Source organism: Leuciscus leuciscus (assembly GCF_965113295.1).
Source record: "Leuciscus leuciscus genome assembly, chromosome: 20".
Lineage (NCBI taxonomy): Eukaryota > Metazoa > Chordata > Actinopteri > Cypriniformes > Leuciscidae > Leuciscus > Leuciscus leuciscus.
Window position 1 is genome coordinate 32,347,449 of NC_138744.1, and position 16,953 is coordinate 32,364,401.

At 36.7% G+C, this 16,953-nt stretch overlaps 1 protein-coding gene and 1 long non-coding RNA gene across 3 annotated transcripts in view; one reads left to right on the plus strand and one right to left on the minus strand.

Annotated features, from left to right (window-relative positions):
• The window catches only part of LOC309484253, a 288,989-nt gene that overhangs the window by 97,635 nt on the left and 174,401 nt on the right, over positions 1-16,953 (minus strand). The window lies entirely within an intron of this gene.
• The window catches only part of lars2 (leucyl-tRNA synthetase 2, mitochondrial), a 93,151-nt gene that overhangs the window by 64,479 nt on the left and 11,719 nt on the right, over positions 1-16,953 (plus strand). Inside the window, exons 11-15 of the mRNA XM_082150588.1 lie at positions 3,267-3,370; positions 6,515-6,697; positions 8,578-8,747; positions 13,099-13,176; positions 13,271-13,382. Of these exons, the coding sequence (XP_082006714.1) occupies positions 3,267-3,370; positions 6,515-6,697; positions 8,578-8,747; positions 13,099-13,176; positions 13,271-13,382 (647 nt within the window). The remainder of the gene's footprint in view (positions 1-3,266; positions 3,371-6,514; positions 6,698-8,577; positions 8,748-13,098; positions 13,177-13,270; positions 13,383-16,953) is intronic.

Below are 16,953 nucleotides of genomic sequence, written 5' to 3' on the forward strand. Positions count from 1 at the left end.
CAAAAGAGAACCAATTAAATATTAATTAGTCAATTTATTATTTTTCCTGTCAGCTTTTTGCTTTTAGCTTTTTTCTATGCAGTTTTTGTACAGTAAAATAAAACCTGTAGCTGTAGTTTAGCATTTTTTTCCCTTTGCCAAATAATTTTGTTAGATAAATACCTTAACCAAGTTTAGTGTTTTGTTCTTCCCTTATATTTAAAATATTGAATAAAATATTTTCCTTTAATCGAACTTGTAGGGTTATTAAAAACATCATTTTTGGCCACTGCTGTACAAATACATCATGAATGCACAAAATTGCATTCACAAAACATTTAACTTTCATAATATGACATATAATGATGTGTTTACACTCACATGAGATCCGCCAATAGCAAACCACAATCATCCAATAAATTCCTCATGGATAAATCAAGCCCCGCCCTACATTTGTTCTTGTTCCAGAAGCGTTTTACTGAGATATTCGTCATAATAGGTAGTGTTGTTTTTGGCGGCCTGTTTTACTTTTAGTTTTAGTCTAGTCTTTGTGTCAAGCTGTCGTTTTAGTTTTTATTAGTTTTAGTCACGTTCATACTCTTTTTAGTCTAGTCTAGTTTTAGTCGACGAAAACTGATGACATTTTAGTCTAGTTTTAGTCGACGAAAACTGATTACATTTTAGTCTAGTTTTAGTCGACGAAAACTGATGACATTTTAGTCTAGTTTTAGTCAATGAAAATTGTATTTTATTTAGTAATGCAATTCTATTTAACCCAGTCAATATAGTATTTCAAACATGGTTATCTTATTATATTTAGGGCTGTGTCGGTGGCAGTTTGTTGGTAATGGACCAACTACCAGCGGGGGTTGTTTAAAAAAATAAAAAATAAAAACTCGTTTTATATTTCCACACAAAGACGCGTGATATAGCCTACCACAATGCGCTTTGAGAGGGATGTGGGACACGAGCAGGAAAGAGTCCATCGATCTCTTTTCTGATATCTTCATGTTTTCAACTTGATGTAAAATGGTCCGAAGAGCGAATTTTATCCTCCACAAGGGCGAGATATTTAAGCTGTTTGAGATTGCGCTGCCAGAGAAAGTGAAACAAAAAAATCACCCGCGCGTGTGAAACGCGCTTTACAACTAAACTTGACGCGCCTTACCATGTCTATAACAAGCACAAACTGTAGAGTTTGACATGCAAGTACAAATGTAGGCTATCTGTCCTACAGCATTTTCTACTTTACCACAGTAAAGAATACGAATATAATAGGCCTTATTAAAGCGAACCAATGAAGAAACGTTTATAATCCCCTTAGAAAATGGGTGAGACGTGAGTGAAGATTTGGGAAAAGAAAGAGATTCCATGCAGGGATGAGTCACGTTTTTTGAATATTCGATTAGTTTATTTAATTATAGAATATCGAATAGGTTGTGCGATTATTCTTTAAAATAAACTCCATGTTTTCTGTGCTGATGCGGTGGTGACGCGTTCATGTAACCAGAGGGTGACGATTATGAATGTCAAATATATCAATGAGACATTTTAATGGAATAACTAATGGAATAATATTGTTAAATTTGCTGATAATCGGGTGACCAGATCGCAAACCAGAATTTAAAGCCGACAAAGCTATGGGTTCACGCCATAGACAGTAGCTATATAAACGGGTTCACGCACAACTCTCTCATTCGTCGTGACGTTATAACATTTCGTCTCGTCTCGTTTTGGTCAACGAAAATGAAGAGACATTTTAGCATAGTTTTTATTTTGTTAAACCACATTTAGTCTCGTTTTTATTCGTCAACGATATTGCATTATACATTTATTTTAGTCATCGTCACATGACCAGCATTTACGTTGCGTCTCGTCTCGTTTTCGTCAGGTGATAAAGGTTCGTTGACGACAATATTTCGTCATAATTTTCGTTGACGAAAGCAACACTAATAATAGGGAAGAAAAGACTATCGCAACTTCTGTTTCATGCAGAGAACTAGTCTGACCAACTAGCAGTTAGCCAAGGTGAAATCAGACATACTTTTTGGACACAAATTAGACCAATCTGTAACTGACTTAAAAACATTAACAAATAACATAAAAAATGTACTAACTTTTAAGGCAAGTCTTTTCACTTGACCACTTATTTTAGGCATTGTGACTTGATTTGGTAACACTTTACAATAAGGTCCTATTAGTTAAGATTAGTTAATGCATTAATAAACATTAACTGGCAATGAGCAATTCATTTGTTACAGTATTGATCTATAAATACAACTTTTCATTGTTAGTTCATGTTAACTCAGGCCATTTAGATAATATTAGCAGATTTTAATTTAAATAATGTATTAGTAAATGTTAAAATGTATTAATATTTGTACATTTTTCCGTAGTATTTTTCATTGTTAGTTACTGTTAACTATTGCAGTTAATGAAACATTATTGTAAAGTGTTAACCTTCATTTATTTATGAAAAGTTACTTTGGCAAAATTTCCCTGTTATGATATTTAAATGAGATGTGGTTTCTTGGTGAAGAAATTACTAGATTTTAAGGAAAGCAATTTCTTTTTTCTATACTATGATAGTAAGGATAACATTAAAAAGTTTATTAACCCTTATTAAAAAGGAATATTTATTTAAGGAATAGTTGGAAACACTTTACAACGAGGTCACCTTTATTAACATGAATTAATGCATTAACTAACATAAATGAACAATGAGCAATACATTAAACAGCATTTTTTTTTTATCTTTGTTAATGTTAGTTAATAAAAATGTTCATGTTAGTTCACACTGCATTAAATAATGATAACAGATACAGATACTTTTGATCCTAAGAACGTATTATTAAATCTAGAAATTGACAATCTAAGATTAATAAATGCTGTTGTATTGTTCATTCTTAGTTCATCTTAACTATTGCAGTTAACTAATGTTAACAAATGAAATCTTATTATAGTGTTAACAAATATCATCCAAAAAGGAAAATTCTGTGATAATTCACTGACCAATAAATGAATAATCTTGTAAGATGTTATTTTTTCTTGTGGAACATGAAAAGTAGAAAGCTAGTGACCACCAGCTTTTAAGCAAAAAAAAAAAAAAAAAATCTTAAAAAAATTCAATAGAAACTCAAGTATTCAAGTACTCCAAGTCTTCTGAGGGCGTTCAGAAGGTTTCTGTGATGACTTGTTCCTCAAAAATCTCAAGCTCTGTGATTGTTTACTTCATATGATAGATTGGGTGTTCATGGATGTATGTCCGTTCTCTTCCTTCTTTTCAGGGAGCCCTTCAGAAAACTGCTGGTCCAGGGTCTCATAAAGGGCCAGACCTTCAGGGTGGCAGAGACCGGCCAGTACCTGCCGAAAGAAGACGTTGATTTCACAGGTGAGAGAGAGAGAGAGAGAGAGAGAGAGAGAGAGAGAGAGATAGAGACTATTTATTTACAAAAAATTAAAAAACATTAACTTTTTACATTAACAATGTTTCCAGGAGAAAGAGAAGAAAAGAAAAAAAAGAACTAGAAACCAGTCACGTCACACGGGTATATTTGTGGCAATAGCCAACAATACATTGTATGGGTCAAAATGATCGATTTTTCTTTTATGCCAATAATCATTAGGATATTAAGTAAAGATCATGTTCCATGAAGATATTTTGTAACTTTCCTACCGTAAATATATAAAACATTTATTTTTGTGAGTGAATGCAGCACAATCATGAACATAAATGCACAACTTTAAAGGCGATTTTCTCAATGTTTATATTTTTTTGCGCCCTCAGATTCCAGATGCTCAAATAGTTGTATATCAGCCAAATATTGTCCTATCCTAACAAACAATACACCAATGGAAAGCTTATTTATTCAGCTTTCATATGATGTATACATCTCAATAAAAAAAAATTGGCCCAGGGTCACATATGAATCTGAAAATAAAGAAGAATATATGTGACCCGTGCTGGCAAAAGGAGTCATGTGAATGTGCACGGGATAATTTCGAGCTACAGGCAAAACAAGTGAAAAACTTGTTTTCACAAAAATGAGTTCATTAAAGGGATACTTCACCGATTAGCGTTAAGCTTTGTATCAGTAGAAACCCGGTAGTATTTCCGAATGACCGTGCTTCCCTCCCTCATGTCCTCCTGAGACGAGAGATTTCTGTATTGTGTGTCTGGAAAAAAACCTCAGATGATGCAAAAATCATCATTTAGCGTCATCGGAGGCTTTTCTGTCCAGAGGCGAGAGACTACAGCCAGTAGGAGGAGCTCGTCCCGCATGTGTTCAACCCGCCCATAGGGGGATCTCACGATAAAACGCCGTCTTTTCAGTTTCAAGTCGACTAGTAGCCTAGTTGTATCATTTCTTCCGACACTGCCCTCTGTAACCGGTAGGCGTGGCTTGGGAGTGGCCTCGTAGGGCAGAGAAGCAAGTGCATTCTGGGAGTTGTTGTCTTTCATCCACATAAATGACCAAATTTAAATACACAATCATCTTTCCAGCGGTGAAATATCCCTTTAAGCACTCATGTAGCGATCCGATCTAAAAGTATCTTTATTTGTAAGTTTTCTAAGAGGAGTACCTTTCCTTTGTTAATGAAAAACGATCTTACTCGCGCTGACTGACAGATCAGATGCGTGCGCACAAAGACGGCCAAAATATACACACATGTACACAGAATTACAGTATTTCGAAATATCTGTCTTGGCGAGTATTCACACAAACATTATCTGTTATGTCGTAAGTGAAGGTTTAGTTAACTGTTGGGGAAAACATCTGATGCGTAACATTATATTAGATCCGTGCGGTACCGTCGGTCTTAATATATAGGCTGTCTGTTTCATTCATTTTAAAACAAACAATTGTGGTATCATGTATGTATTTTTCTTATAGATATTTGGTTTTGACTTTGTGTGTGCCACATTTGGTGGAATCACCAGGGATTTTAAGGAACTGTACAGTTGCTAGGTGATACATTTTTTTTTTTTTTTTTTTTGGAACCTTGTACCATTTTGGAAAATGTACTCGATTTTTCTCAAAATTGACTTTGCTGACTCTATTGACTTCAAGCAGGTGCAGCTCAGTCATTTTTTTTTGTCTGATTCAAACAAATCATACATCATTTTGAAGGTTTTTGTGTAATAGAGAATGTGAAAATAACAAATTTTAGAAAATTTGCTCATTTTGACAGCACAGGTCATATATAGTTTTGCATAGACTAACTATGGGAATGGAAGCCTGTCTTCCGTTAAAAGAAAAAATTGCCTTATTGGTTAAAAACTCAAACCTTGAACCATCCTGAAAAAAAGCAGGTAACTTTGTTTACTAGTGGACTGATACAAATATGTGCTCTCTGACTCATAGAAACTGCATTAAGCAAACAAATCAGCGTGAAGTCAAACTGTCAGACAGCTTGTGCCATTTCAGTGTGTGAAACGGATGAGACACTAGCATCTCACAGTTCTCACTCACTTCGTGTGATGCTTTCTGTGGATACTGGATCTAAAATTATAATTTTTTGTTGCCAGGCAACAGGGTAAACAGACTTGCACTAGCATCTAAATTGGCTCCCAAAAACGGCTGTAATTTCTGCGATCTTAGCGACGATGGTTTTCTAATGCGTGTGTGTGTAAACAGTGTAGAGGAGAGACGCTTATTACGGTAAACACAGCTGTGTCTCTCCCCGAGGGTTCAAACATGCCCGATCACACCAAAGACCCTGTTTACACCCCCCTGAGTGTCCCATCACAGGTGTAAGCACTTAATACAGGTGTAACCGGGGGCTTTCAGAGCTGCCGCTTAAAAGTCTGGGTTCTGCAGGATTTTTGTATGTTTTTGAAGGAAATCTCTTCTGCTCACCAAGGCTGCATTTATTTGATTAAAATTACAGTATAAACTGTAATATTGAAAAATATTATTACAATTTAAAATCAATATATTGTAAGATGTAATTTATTTCTTTGATCAAAGCTGAATTTTCAGCATCATTACTCCAGTCTTCAGTGTCACATGATCCTTCAGAAATCATTCTAATGTGATGATTTGATGCTCTAGAAAATTTTCTGATTTTTATCAGTGAAGCTGCTTAATTTTTGTGTGGAAACCATGATCAAAAAAATTTAATAAAAAAAATCTCAGAATTATTTGATGAATAACCAGTTTATTTATTTGAAACCGAAATCTTTTGTAACATTATGGGTCCTATTTTAAGGATCCAAGCGCATGGTCTAAAGCACATTTTCACTTTTTTAAAGTCTTGATTATGTTTTTGGGCTCTACAAGAACAGGTTTTCATGCTTGAATGTTCAAAACACATTATTTTCCCCATATTCTCCATTGTTTAATCTCCTTTCTTCCCAGTCTGTCAGTAACGCTCTGTTTAGTTCCTGTCTCTATGAAGAGACCAGAGACCCTTCCCTTAAAATCCGATGGAGAGGCATTTTAGATGTTACTTCCAGCTGTAAACGGTCATGTTTCTCATGACAAACGTTAATAGCAGATGCTCAGACACACACACACTCTCTCTGTGGCAGGTTCTGAGCCCGTTCAGAGGGACACCGGGAGCCGACTGCAGGTCACATGGGAGAAGATGAGTAAATCCAAACACAACGGGCTGGACCCGCAGGTGGTGCTGCATCAGTACGGCATCGACACCATGCGCCTCTACCTCCTGTACGCCGCTCCCCCCGAGCAGGACATCCTGTGGGACGTCAAGAGTGAGTGCCAGCGCTGCTTTTAATATCATTAGAATGTTAGATCTTTTTTATTTATATTAAATATTTTAATAAAATAATGGTAATTTCCCTAATTCCAGAAGTTTTAAGAATTGAATGTTCTTCAGTGTTCACACTCACAGTGAACGGCTGTTTCAGTCCTTTGTGATTATGGGTTTATCATTATTATTATTTAACATTATTATTATTTAATACAATTATTTAACTTATTGATTCAGAAATAGCCATTTCTAACTGATCAAATATTTTGACATAACCATAAAAATGTATACCGGTACTCATTATTGAAATTCCTGTTGCTTTTTTAGGATTTCATTCATTTCCATGACTACATATTTTTTATTATATTACATTTTTAACTGATTAAATGTTATTATTATTATTATTATTGGCCCAATAAAATATTTTAAAGCTTGGCATAAATCCAAAAATCTATAACCTTTTTTATAATTCCTTTTAATTTTCAAATATACATATATTTTTTAATTTCCGTGACATTTCCAGGTCTAGAAATCACACTTTAAAAAAATTCCCTTGGAAGCCCTCCAAGCTCCTGCTGATGTCAAGTCAAGTCAAGTTTATTTGTATAGCGCTTTTCACAATACAGATTGCATCAAAGCAGCTTCACAGTATTAAATTAAAATAATACAACAAAGTTTGTTTCAAGAGGAATTTATTGATTGATAAAATTAAATTAAATATCCCCAAAATATCCCCAACTGAGCAAGCCAAAGGCAACAGTGGCAAGGAACCGAAAAACTCCATCAAGTGACCTAATGGTGTCCTAAAACTCCATCAGGTGCCTTAATGGAGAAAAAAAACCTTGGGAGAACCCAGGCTCAGTCGGGGGCCAGTTCTCCTCTGGCATTGGATAGAGGCCGGATTGTAGTTTGAACTGTAGGATTATATGAATGCCTGGCTGAAGAGATGCGACTTTAATCTAGTTTTAAACTGGGAGAGCGAGTCTGAGCAACGAACAGTATCAGGAAGACTATTCCAGAGTTTTGGAGCCAAATGTGAAAATGCTCTCCCTCCTTTGGTGGTTCTGGATATCCTAGGTATGACCAAAAGCCTTGAATTTAGTGATCTCAAAGAGCGCGATGGATTATAGGGCGATAGAAGATCCGTTAAATAGACTGGAGCTAAGCCGTTTAGGGCTTTATAAGTCAGTAGCAATACCTTGTAATTAATACGGAACTTTATAGGTAACCAATGCAGTGATGATAAAATCGGTGTTATATGATCATATTTTCTTGATCTCGTAAGAACTCTAGCGGCGGCATTTTGGACTAACTGTAGCTTGTTTATTGAGGATGCAGGACAACCAGCTAATAAAGCATTACAGTAATCCAGTCTCGAGGTCATGAATGCATGAACTAACTTTTCTGCATCAGAAACTGATAGCATATTACGTAGCTTAGCAATGTTTCTAAGGTGGAAAAAGGCTGTTTTTGTAACATAAGAAATATGATTTTCCGTGATGTTCAAATAAAAAAATAAATATGATGTCAGTATGTTTAGCTGTTTTCACTTATTTTAATGCTTGTTTTAAATCATTTCTAGATATTTAATTATGCTATATTGAATTATATAGAATTTTGTGTCCCCCTCACAAGTGTTTGAGAGCCACTGTTTTTAAAACTTTTTTACATTAATTTCATTTATTATTGCATGGAGATTTTATGACATTTGAGAGACTTGAGAGGAGTAAATGCATCCCGTGTGAACGGCCATATCCCTGATCCATCAATCCAGAACACTGACAGTACCGCCATCCCAGCATGCTGTTCTGCTTTAACATCATGCTTTACTGTGTGTGTGTGTGTGTGTGTGTGTGTGTGTGTGTGTGTGTGTGTGTGTAGCTGATGCCATCCCAGGGGTGTTGAGATGGCAGGCCCGTCTGTGGGGTTTGGTCACCAAATTGAGAACGGCCCGTGAGGGTCAAGAGACGCCCGACCCGTCCGTCCTGAACAAGAGAGAGCGCTCCGAGGCCAAGAAGATCTGGGAGAACAAGAACTACGCCATCACAGAGGTGAACACACTCCAGAGACGACACTGATGTTTAGACACAAATGCATTTCACGTCATCATCTTCTGGAGCCTGTTGCACCCAAATACACATTTGACCTGCTTGTAGAGTAAATGAGCAGTAAGTTATTTACTAAATATTTGAGCGATGTACCAGTAAATGCAGTTGACACCACATATAAACTTACGGAGCAGTGGTTGGAACAAATTAGTAAGTAATATAATAAAACTTTATATTCAGGATGCAGAGCTACTTTGAATGGAATTTAATGTTGAATGATCCATTTTGCCCCAGAATGGTGTAGTTACAGCATCTACCAGCAGGGGCTGTTGGGTCATGCCAACTAACCCAAACCCTCACCTTTAAAGCGACAGTTCACCCAAAAATGAAATGATTTACTCACCCTCAAGCCTTCCTAGGTGTATATGACTTTCTTCTTTCAGACGAATAAAATCGTAGTTATATGAAAAAAGTCCTGGCTCTTCCAAGCTTTATAATGGCAGTGAATGGCCATTTATGTTTTGAAGTCTATCAAAGCGCATCCATCCATGATAAAAGTAAATACACACAGCTCTGGGGGGTTAATAAAGGCCTTCTGAAGCGAAGCGATGCATTTGTGTACGAAAAATATCCTTATTTAAAACTTTATCAACTAAAATAACTAGCTTCCTGCAGACGGCCGTACGCATCGATTTACGGCGAAAGAGTAACACTTGACCCGACGCATGACGTAATGATGAACGCGGAAGCGCAGGGGAAGGAGCAAGACAAAACACCAGTCACGAATTAGAAGTCTAAAAGGAGAATTTTTAAAGAGTAATGTGAGAGGAGTTTGAGTTTGTTGCCCAGCCCTGTTTGTTTGAACCGCGAGAGGCGTCTAAGCTTACACTACTCCTACATCTACGTCACACGTCGTCAAGTGTTACTCTTTTGGCGGAACTAGACTCGCGTACGGCCGTCTGCTGGAAGCTAGTTATTTTAGTCGATAAACGGAAGCTAGTTATTTTAGTCGATAAATGGAAGCTAGTTATTTTAGTCGATAAAGGATTAAATATGGATATTTTTCTTACACAAACGCATCGCTTCACTTCAGAAGGCGATGATTAACCCCCCAGAGCAGTGTGGATTTACTTTTATCATGGATGGATGCGCTTTGATGGTCTTCAAAAAATATAAAGCCATTCACTGCCATTTTCAAGCTTGGAAGAGCCAGGACATTTTTTAATACAACTCAATTTAATAATTTAATTTGTCTGAAAGAAGATGGTCATATACACCTAGGAAGGCTTGAGGGTGAGTAAATAATAGGGTCATTTTCATTTTTGGGTGAACTAACACTTTAACTAGTGGCCTGTCCAAATACCCACACTTGCAGTCTTGGCCACTTGAACAGGAAGTGCGTGTTGAAGTCTGTCCCTTGTCTTAAAAATGCCAAAGCGCTGAACGTACACTAAACACACACTATATATAGAATACTGTTTCTCGAAGCTAAGCGTATCCCATCATGCATCATGTTCCGGAACTCGTGTGCCCGGAAATCGCATGATGTCGAGGAAAACTTAAAACGTTAAGTTAAATTAATTAGATATAACATATAATTTGGTAGTAAAATATAAAGTGTTTCACATTTTATTTGTGCAAATGTATTTTGTACAATATTTGCCTCTGCTTTTTATAACTGAATTAGAAGCACCACAATTTTTAATTGGTGTCTTCTGTAACATAGGGACTACTGAACAGACATTTAGAAGTTTATTTTAAAATGCAATATCGAAAAACTAAATAAAGCTCTGAAAAGACATGCATTTTTGCAACACTACAAGTGTGTCCCATCGGGTAATCAAACGTTCTACACACACATGAAGTCTTCACGCTCACTTAAACATTTGGGCCAAATACAGGACGAGTGGTCAAGTGCAGAGACTGCCAGAGTGGGTATCTGGACAGACCCTGTTATTTAGGAAAGAGTGAGTAATGTGTTGCACTCTTTGGCCATTGGGGGTCACTACGGATCCCATCTGTGTCTGTTACATTCTGGTTAGTTTAGAAATGCTTGGGTTGGAAGTGATTCTTCAAAGTACCAATATTTCATGCATTCTGTTCATTTAAACTTCATGTGTAAAAATTACAAAAATACTCTTTCCTGCCAAAGCAGAATGTACTGTACACCTCTGAACACGGTAAACAATTATAATAATTGCACCTAAGTTTAGTTGCTGCCTCAATCAAAATCAAATTGGCTGTGCAAGTCATTTCAACTCCTCCTTTAAAATCTTGTCTAGTTGAATCTCGTATGAATAAGGCAAGGCAAGTTTATTTATATATCACATTTCATACACTGTGGCAATTCAGAGTGCTTTACAGAAAGGAATTAAAATAATCACATATAAAAGCAAGGAAAATTAAAAAAGTTCTAAAAGAAATTAAAAGAGATACATGATACAGTTCTAAAATGAATTAAAACAGTAAAAAAGATGAAACATAGATAAACTTCTCATCTGGCAAAACACCAGCGTATCATATTTTTCACAACTTCCAGTTTTACTCTGAGATTTTCCCATGGTGATTACAATAATAAAAGAAATTTGTTAAATTATTTTGTTGATTTAAAGTAAAGGAAAAACATTAATTTACATGATTATTGATCATATTATTTTTTGCAGTGAAAGGAATAGTTTGTGCAGAAATAATGAACATTCTTTCTTTGTTCATTTACTATGTTGTTCCTAATATGACCTTGCTGTGGAACACAAAAGATGTTTTGAAGAATGTTTAAGCAGTTTCTTTCTCCCATCAACTGCATATAATAACCACATCTGTCACCAATAAGGACAAACAGCACCATAAAGTAGTTCGTTTTTTTTCTGAAAAAAGAACAGCCTGAACATTCGGCTAAACATTTGCTTGTGTTTTCCATGGAAGAAAGTCAAATAGGTTTACACTACAACAAATAGAAATTAATATTTTTATTCGACAATGATGTGACAGTAAATATATAATGTTTCTATTTCAAATAAATGCTGTTCTTTTGAACTTTCTATTAATCAAAGAATCACAGTATCACAGTTCCCACAGAAATATGAAAAGGCACAACAGTTTTCGACATTGATAATAATCATCATATTAGAATGATTTCTGAAGGATCATGTGACACTGAAGACTGGAATAATGATGCTGAAAAGTCAGCTTTACCATCACAGGAATGAATTACATTTTACAATATATTCATATTAGAAAACAGTTATTTTACATGCTAATAATATTTCATAATGTTACTATTTTTACTGGATTTTTGATCAAATAAATGCAGCCTTGGTGAGCAAAATAAACAAAATCTTACTGACCCCAAACTTGAAAAAAGTAGTGTATAATGACATGGAGGTGCATAAATGACATAATTTTCCTTTTGGAGTGAACGATTTCTTCAGCAACTGAAAGGGTGTGTCCGGTGGGAAAGTGACGTTACGTGTGGAATGTGTAAATATAGCCAGTATAAATAGCCTCTCAGGGCTGAGATTGATTTTGCGTTGGTAAAAGTGCCTCTGGACTCGACTGGATCCAATCCAGAGCTGCTGAGACTCACATTATCTGATCTTGTGCCGGGAAAAGCCGCTGTCATCAGCTCTGTCCTTCCTTCGGTCAGGACCTCTCCAGGATAGTGGTTGTTCTTTCCGTTCTGAGGTTCTGAGGTGGAAACTGGTGATGTTGTCTCAAACATGACAAAAGAGCAGCTTCCACCAGCAGAGGTCATGTGTTCACATCAGGCTTTATCAGTGAATAACCCTCCATCCTCTCTGCAGTAATGATGAGGAACCTTGTGACATTCAAGCTCTGAAGCCCTGCTGTCTGCTTCCTACATAAGCAGACTGCTGATTTAAAGGGTTAGATCACCCAAAAATGCTCACCCTCATGTTGTTCCAACCCCGTAAGACTTTCGTTCATCTTCAGAACACATATTAAGATATTTTTGATGAAATCTGAGAGCTGTCTCACTCCTTCATAGGCTTCTATGTAATCAATATCTGCCGGCCCAGAAAAGTTAGTAAAGACATAGTTAAAATAGTCCAAGTGACTACAGTGGCTCAACCTTAAGTTTATCAAGCGACGAGAATACTTTTTGTTCGCAAAAACAAAACAAAAATAACGACTTTATTCAACTATTCATTTTCTTCGGTGTTTCTCTGAGTGAATTCATGTAGTGTAACAGTGCAGCGCTTCTGGGTTGTACGTCAGCACGTAGGCTCACTATTGGCCGACGCTGGTCATGTGTGTGATGCTACGATCCTACGTTCTGGCGCTTCTGGTACGATACAATACTTGGCAACATTGCTAAGCAAGATTATTCTCTTGTCAGGTCACAGGCCACTTCACAGAGGACTTCTTGTTTAATGCGGCCATCTCTCGACTCATGGGCCTGACCAACACACTCTCAGTAAGTCAACAGTCGGTCTGACTTTCAGAATAATGTGCTTGGAAATTCAAAAGATTGATTGAGTTTCTGAACTTTGCGTTCTCTCTGACTGTAGCAAGCCTCGGCTGGAGTGGTTCTGCACAGCGTGGAGTTCGAGGAGGCTTTGGCTGCGCTCTGTGTGATGACGGCACCCATGTGTCCACACCTGGCTTCTGAACTCTGGGCAGGTATGACACACTCCACACACTCCACAACCTCCACATTTACTCATCCTCATGTTTCCAAAGCTGGATAGTGCAATAAAAGTGAATGTGGATGACACTGCCAAGCCACAAAAAGAAAAGTGTCATAAAAGTGGTCCATTAGACTTACTGTACGTGCTTAAATTCTTCTTAAGTCATACGATAGTTTTGTGAGGAACAAACCGAAAGTTGTTATTCAGTGAAAATCTTCCTCTTCACCGTTGCTCTCAAATCTTACAGTCCTGCCAGGATTACATCAAACGTAGCTTATTTTTGGTCAATATTGAAAGATTTACGATTATTTAACACGATTATTGGTGGGTGACATGATCAAAGTATTATTTCATGACATGAGTAATTTTAAATATCAGTGACATTTCAAAATTCAGCAAAAACTAATACTAGGTCAACTAATAAGAAAAAGATCCTCAACATAATTACATAAGACAAGTAAACAGTAAGCAATACAATCAGAGCAAAGCTACTAACAAACAAAACAGCCAAATAAGTACAACAGAATGAAAATACAAATTAAATAAAGTGTTTTAAGATTTTCAGGAAGGTGTACTAACAGTGGTGTTCAGAGAAGTAATAGCCTTTGAATAATCAAATGTAAAATAACACTGCATAACGGTCTTAGTGTACAAATTAAATATAGATCAATCTTTATTAAAGCTACTTAAGTTATTCAGTCAAGATCAGTGAGTGTTCTTTGATAATCATTAATGACAGACTGCAGCAGATTTATTAGGCTGCTGTCTCTTTAATGGCCGGGACACACTGCGGTCGACTGTAGGGCCGTTTTTAGCATCGGTCGGCTTAGTTTTTTCAGTGTGTTCTGCACCGTTGGATGTATTCGGATGCCGTCTGGGTTTTTTGGGCCGATTCAGTGTGTTGAATCAGCGTCAGGCTGTCGGTGAGAGAGAGAACACTCTGATTGGCTGTTCAGCTTAGTGAACGAGAATAAAAGTGAAAGTGATGAAAGCGAGCAAAGAATTCAAGATGGTACAGACAAAAGGCTGTTATAATTTTGTCATATTACTTGAGCATTCAAATGCATTAATATTTTTATAATAACGAGACGAATTAAGAAAGTGATCAGCGTGATTGACATTCAAAATGGCAAGCAAGCGCTGCTTTGTTTACGGTTTGTATATCTGCAGTCCTAGTTTCAGCTTCCGACTACCTGCTGATATAGACAGATATTTACTTACGCGCAGGCGCAGAACACACATGCTACTTGACAGTCGGCATTAATCCTTTTGGTGTGTTCAAGCTCAGTTTTTTTTTGCCGATACGCAGCCAACACGAGGCAACAACACAGTCAGCTTTCCCCACCGCTAGTTCTTTGGTCGGCTTGGTCTTTCCCGGGCTTAAGAGCTAATGCACGGATCCAACATACTGTTACACATGTCTTCTCTTTCAAATGTGTATGTTTACATAAGACGATGACTCCCTGTGTTTACGTGAGTACTCTCCAAAAAGGCATTTTGACTTTTTTTGTGTGTGCGTGTTTAGGCGCGTATCCAAAGCTTCTGCTTATCCGGGTTCGGCCCCGTCTCGAAGCGCGCACAGAAAGCCGCCTGGGGAACAGTGTCTCTTTTGCGGCTTAATGCGCTTTTTAATTACAAATACTTCCCTCAGTTTAGCAAAAGCAGACTGTATTTTACAACACACTTATTTGGCTGATTTGGATGTTAAGCTTCGGCTTGGTGGATGCTAACCTTCTGGGAAACATGTCCATATACAGTCAAACCAAAAATGATTCAGAAACCAGATATCATTTTTGATATTTATTTTACTAGTGGGTGCAGGACACTATAGTTCATTTATGTAAGTGAGGAGAGCAAAAGTAAGTAATCTGTGACACATTATACCCAAAAAATACTTCATACAGTAATTCTTCATTCTTCTACCAGTAAAATTTATAAAAATTTAAGACCAAAAATGATTCAGACACTTTGACCTGACCATGTTTTGTTTAAGTGTTTTTACTTTGCTAATGCAAAATGTTTACACCACAGACTGAACAAAATGAAGCATTGCTTGGTAATTGGTCGAGATAAACTAGTATTATCTAGTTGTGTAGTTAAAGGACAACTCCAGTGAAAAATGAACCTTGGGGTAATTAACACATGGTTACCGAGTCGATCGTTCCCTGGGGTGCGTTTTCATGATAATCGAATGTAAAGAGTTTTATTTATAAAAACAGATTAGCTCACACTAGTATATGGGGCAGAGTGTAAGTAAAAACAAATCGCAAGTTAATACCACTAACAAGGCTCAAAATAGCCTCACACTAACACGGTATCGTGATGAGGGTCCATACATGCAAACTGAAGCATTGAGAACTTTGTAAGTGTACAGACAGTTTAATAAGAAGATACTTTATAAAGACAGTACATTACGCGTTTACATTTACATTTACATTTACATTTAGTCATTTAGCAGACGCCCTTATCCAAAGCGACTTACAAATTAGGACTAAGTTCAGCGAGTCATCATAAAGAGGCAAAAGCAACAACAACGCAGGAAGTGCTCAAAATACGAAGTTCTGGTATTATTCAGAGTAGCATAAGCCTGATAAGTGATGTTTCAAAGGGAAAGGATTTTTTTTTATTTTTTTTTATTTATTTTTTTTTTTATTATAAGGTTAAGTGCTCACGGAAGAGATTGGTTTTCAGCTGTTTTTTGAATGTTTGAATGTTTACAGGCAGCGGGCATCTTGGAAAACAGACTCGATTAATCGAGCCACGAACGCCCTGCTACGTGAGCTGGTCGATAGGAATTACGTTTGTGAAATCTAACGTAGCGCGGCGTTCGTGGCTCGACTAGTCGATACTGTTTTCCAAGATGGATCCTGCCTGTAAATGCGTAATGTACTGTCTTTATAAAGTATCTTCTTATTAAACTGTCTGTACACTTACAAAGTTCTCCATGCTTTGTTTTGTATGTAGGGACCCTCATTATGCTACCGTGTTAGTGTGAGGCTATTTTGAGCCTTGTTAGTGGTATTAACTAGCGATTTATTTTTACTTACTCTCTGCCCCATATACTAGTGTTATGAGCTAATCTGTTTTTAGAGATAAAACACTTTATATTCGATTTTCATGAAAACGCACCCCAGGGAACGATCGACTCGGTAACCATGTGATAATTACCCCAAGGTTCATTTTTCACTGGAGTTGTCCTTTAAATTTAACAGCTGACAGATATTCAACATAATTCATGTGTGAGACAGTCTAACAGAAGGATGGACAAAAACAGTGAAATATCAACTGATTTGATAACTGTGAGTTCTTGTCATTTTTTTATCACCATTTTCGAAACTATAGTGAATAAACTGTGATATGATAATGTGAGAAATGTTGAAGGTGTCTGAATAAGTTTTGGTTTGACTGTAGCATCTTATCTAATCCTGAAAGAGTCTGTTACACTCTGATGAAGTACATACACATATTGTTTCATGTTCCTAGTGAATATCTGTGCTGTAGTCCGACAGGACGACTGTTATTTGTGTTTACACCAACATGTTCACTATTATATTGTTATAAAT